The 4,424-nt window shown below is 36.4% G+C and overlaps 1 protein-coding gene across 1 annotated transcript; it reads right to left on the reverse strand.

Moving 5' to 3' along the window:
* Positions 1-2,677: 2,677 nt before the first annotated feature.
* On the reverse strand, positions 2,678-4,210 carry LOC149546662 (glucoamylase I-like). Its single transcript, XM_089791314.1, has 3 exons — positions 4,117-4,210; positions 3,170-3,325; positions 2,678-3,088 (listed from the first exon to the last, which is right to left on the reverse strand). The coding sequence occupies exons 1-3, from the start codon at positions 4,192-4,194 to the stop codon at positions 2,852-2,854; spliced, it is 471 nt and encodes a 156-aa protein (XP_089647440.1). The 5' UTR covers positions 4,195-4,210; the 3' UTR covers positions 2,678-2,851.
* Positions 4,211-4,424: the final 214 nt, after the last annotated feature.

The raw sequence follows: 4,424 nt of genomic DNA on the forward strand, positions 1-4,424 counted from the left end.
TTCAAACCCTTGGTTTGTAACATGCTCCTTGCCATTTCTACCACATTACGATTCTTCCTTTCAACCACTCCATTCTGTTGGGGTGTGTATGCAGTTGTGAGTTGTCTTTTGATGCCATTCATCTCACAAAAATTTTGAAAATTGTTTGAGCAAAATTCTCCTCCTCGATCTGTTCTCAAACATCTTATTGTGTTCCCTTTCTCATTCTCTACATGAGCTTTAAACTTCTTAAATGTATCAAAGGCTTCATCTTTAGTCTTCAAAAAATATACCCAACACATGCGTGAGTAATTATCAATAAAAGTAATGAAATATGACGACTTACCCAAACTTTGTGTTTGCATTGGACCACAAATATCTAAAAGAATAAGTTGAAGTGGGTATTGGGCCCGCCATGCATTGCCTTTTGGAAATGATTCCCTTGAATGTTTCCCTTTTGCACACCCTTCACAAATCTGTTTATGCTCTTCAACCTTAGGCAATCCAAGAACTAATGCATTTGATGTTAGATTCTTCAAACTATTGAAATTCAAATGGCCATACCTGAGATGCCACAACCAAATTTTATCCTCATAAGCCATATTGACAAGCTGATTATCATTTTGACCAAACTTCAAAGGAAACATCCTATTCTTTGTCATAGGAACAACTGTAATCACTTTATTTTTTTGATTCTTATCATAGATAGTATAGTGCATGTTCTCAAATACCACTCTATAATTCTTCTCACATAGCTGCCCAACACTCAATAAATTATGCTTTAACTTGGGAGTATAATAAATATCTTGAACACTTTTCATACCTTCCTTTGTCTGAACATCCATGGCTCCTTTGGCCACAACATCCACAGTATTGTTATTACCAAGGGTAATATTGGATCTGTAACTATCATCAAGCTTTGAAAATATTTCTCTGTTACCAAACATATGGTTAGAGCATCCAGAATCCAAATACCAAACATTATTCACATTACTTTCACCTTTCCCATAACACAAAAATAAATTACTCGAGGAAGGATCTTCATCTTGTTGGGCATAATTTGCACTATTGTTACCTGATTTCAGTCTACACACTCTCTCAAAATGTCCATACTTATTGCAATGATAGCATTGGATGTTCCTTTTGTCAAATCTGCCTCTACCTCTTCCTCCTTGAGCACCTCCTCTTCCTCTAGATCCTCTTGAAAAATTCTAATTTTGGCCCCTTCCCGAGCCTTTGTTGTTGTTGCTACTGCTGCTAGCACCATCATTCTTTGAAATTTTCAATTGGGAAGCAAAAGCCTTCTCATTAACACTGATAGATGTGTCCCTTATTCTATCCTCATGTGATATAAGAGATCCAACCAATTCATCATACTCCATGGTAGCTAAATTTTTGCTTTCTTCTATGGAAATTACTACAATATTCCATCTTGGAGTTAGAGATCTCAATACCTTTTGTATTATTTGCTCTTGAGCAATAGATTCACCCAAAGTGGCCTTTTTATGAGTCACATCTTTCACTCTCACACAGAAATCTCCCACACTCTCTATCTCCTTCATCTTCAAGTTCTCATATTCTCTTTTCAAGGTTTGTAGCTTCACAACCTTGATCTGATCATTGCCATGGTAAGCATCTTTTAGAGTCTTCTAGGCCTCTTTTGCTGTCTGTGCATCAGCAATTCGAGGAAATAAGCTCTTATCAAGAGCCATCTGAATGTGAAACAATGCCATTACATTCTTCTTCTCAGCTTCTTTCTTCAATCTCCTGTCATTAGATTGGAGAGTATTCCAATCTGCAGGCTCTTCATATTCGGATTCAACGATCTCCCAAAAATCTTTCCCAATCAAAAAAGTCTTCATCTTGATTGACCAATATTGGTAATCAACTCCATCAAACTCTGGGATTTGCAAATTGTTTGCCATGCTATTGTCTTCCAAACACCTTCAGCTCTGATACCAAATGTAGGATTCAAACAACTGCAGCAACACAATAAAAAAAATGATAATATTCAAAACAAGGGAGGCTCTGTTTTACTGCAGAGAAAAAAAAAACTGATATATTATTCCACCAACAAATTGTTGTTCAGCCAATACATTTATTCAAATAAAAATTGTTAAAACTAATCCCTAACACATAGATCAAAATATAGATCAGGAGTCCTGACAGTAGTTTTAGCATTATTCCATGCCTATGATTAAGGATGGGAGAAAAAGTAACTAAGACTAAACTAAAATGCATCAAAAAATATCATCTAATGCATGTCATATATACAACATGTTTCTTGTTTAAACTACTCCTAAACTGAAGTATTCTAAAAATTATTTATAGAATGGTGAAAATGGAGCTGTGGAGCTGGAGTTTGAAGTGAAGATCTCAGCATCAATCTTCAATCTTCAACTTCCACTGAACAGACAACCAAATTTGTGCGAAGGAATGGGAAGCGTAGAGGAAATAATGATCACTTATGAGCTATCGATACTCCCAAGAAACATAAAATTTAAAAATCCCTTCAACCCTAATTATTTGGATGCGTAGGTCTTTGAGCAAGAAGAATATTGTCTTCAAATCTATAGTTCTTCCTACGTTAGGTTCTCTTAACGCCCCGAAAAACCCTAGAAACAAATTTCAAATCAGTCAAACCACTAAGGCCTTCCTCCGATTCCCAATTTCTATTAATGAAAGTAGTCATTACACAGAGATGCAATTTCTTACGAATTTATTTAAGACATAGAAACACTAACACAGCACATAGTAATATATTGTCTCTCATACGACAGATAATACATAGATACGCAGCGCAACACTTATTGTATGAACAAAGGGAAAGAAAGATTATTAGTCGATGCACTCCTTCATTACATTTAAATTATCACACAGCCTGGTGAAGAGGGCCCAAGATCGTGCCTGTGACAGAGCAAGCAGTGGTGGAATGACAATCATAACCGCAAGACACCTTCCAAAACACTGTTTCCACATAATTGGAATCAGCATAATCTACAGGAACGCTTAGTGGGCGGTTACTATCTGGCGCCCAGCACACATTGTTCCCACTGTCAAAGCTCACCACCATTGGTTTGTACTCGTATGGTACTCCCTTTGTCAATGCCTTTTTACAAAACAAACAAATAATCACTCATGATTAAAATCAATACATTCATGATTAAAACGAGAGAGAGAGAAAGTTTACCACAGAAGTGGCCCAGGCATCGCCAGGAGTCCATGTCATGTTGCTCACATCAGTAGGCTCCCAGTTACCCAGGACGGTAGTGTTTCCAACGATCTTAAACACTTCTCCATATTCAGCATGTTGAACCATTACAAACGTTACGATCACATCTTCTCCCTGCCAATACGAAAAAATTAGGATTCAAACATAGTATCCCAGAAAAACAGAATTGATTATATGATAGTTTTTTTTAAAGACATGAAACGTTTAGTTCACGCTAAAGTCAAGGAAAACAAAATTGGATAATTTATTTATGAAATTAGGAGTGGAGTGATATTTCTATAAAAGAGAATTGAGGGAACTAGCAGATCAAGTTGACTAAAAAGATAGTAAATGTGAAGTTCAGCATAGTTTAGATAGTTATCCTATGATGAAAGGAAGAATTTCTTCTATAGTCCGATCCACGTAGACCTATACGAGTGGGGATATGTAGGCATCATGGTCTTCATAGCCAGAGGAGCCTATAGAATGGTAGGCTTATAGGGGCCATAAAATGGCTAGGGGGCTAGGGCCCATAAAATTATAGGCCCTTAAAATATAGGGTACGCCCTTCCCTTAAAATATAGAGGCATGGCTGTCAGAATTCAATAAAACTCTTTCAGAATTCAATAAAATTCATTCACTCATGTTTCATGAGGAAAACTTCACAAGTATCTCTTTCTAATTAAAATGAATATTACTAATAATTCTCATCAACTAGACACCTTTTTATTTCTCTTCATTTATACATTCTCATGATCCATCCATGAGCATGAGCGTGATTTTATATATCCATGAGAAAACCAAATTTATAAGATCTTTGGAAAAATTGAGAAACTAATACAATTAACAGATAAATTTGAATTACCTTACGAAAAATTTGATAAACTATTACAGAAATAGTATAATTGTAGAAAAGAGTAGTATACCGAACCAGGGGCTACAAAAAGGCTGAGCAGACCCACACACAGGAGCAGCGGGGCAAGGTTTTTCATCTGTATAGCCATGATTTTTTCTTGTTCAGAATATGAGAAGGGAACGACCTTCATATAGAGGGATTCAGATGGCTACCAGACTGAATGCACGTCATTGAAAATGACGTCTGACTTACCAATTTGTTAAAGGGCAGTAACATTTGTGGTCCTTAATGTGCCAGTTGTGCGTTCATACGTACTCGAATGACGATGGGTATCTTTGAAATTGTTAGACTAGATAATGAGGGGACTGACATTTAGTG

The sequence above is a fragment of the Cupressus sempervirens genome, chromosome 7, assembly GCF_028749045.1.
Source record: "Cupressus sempervirens isolate cs-2001-9-10 chromosome 7, ASM2874904v1, whole genome shotgun sequence".
Taxonomy (NCBI): Eukaryota; Viridiplantae; Streptophyta; class Pinopsida; order Cupressales; family Cupressaceae; genus Cupressus; species Cupressus sempervirens.

Bases quoted from the DNA above. Each gene is read 5' to 3' on its own strand.
- LOC149546662 (XM_089791314.1), bottom strand. From the start codon at position 4,194: ATGGCTATACAGATGAAAAACCTTGCCCCGCTGCTCCTGTGTGTGGGT. The intron at 3,326-4,116 runs GTATACTACTCT...TCGTATTGGCAG, and splicing joins TTTTTGTAGCCCCTGGTTCG to GGAGAAGATGTGATCGTAAC. The intron at 3,089-3,169 runs GTAAACTTTCTC...TTTTGTAAAAAG, and splicing joins ATGCCTGGGCCACTTCTGTG to GCATTGACAAAGGGAGTACC.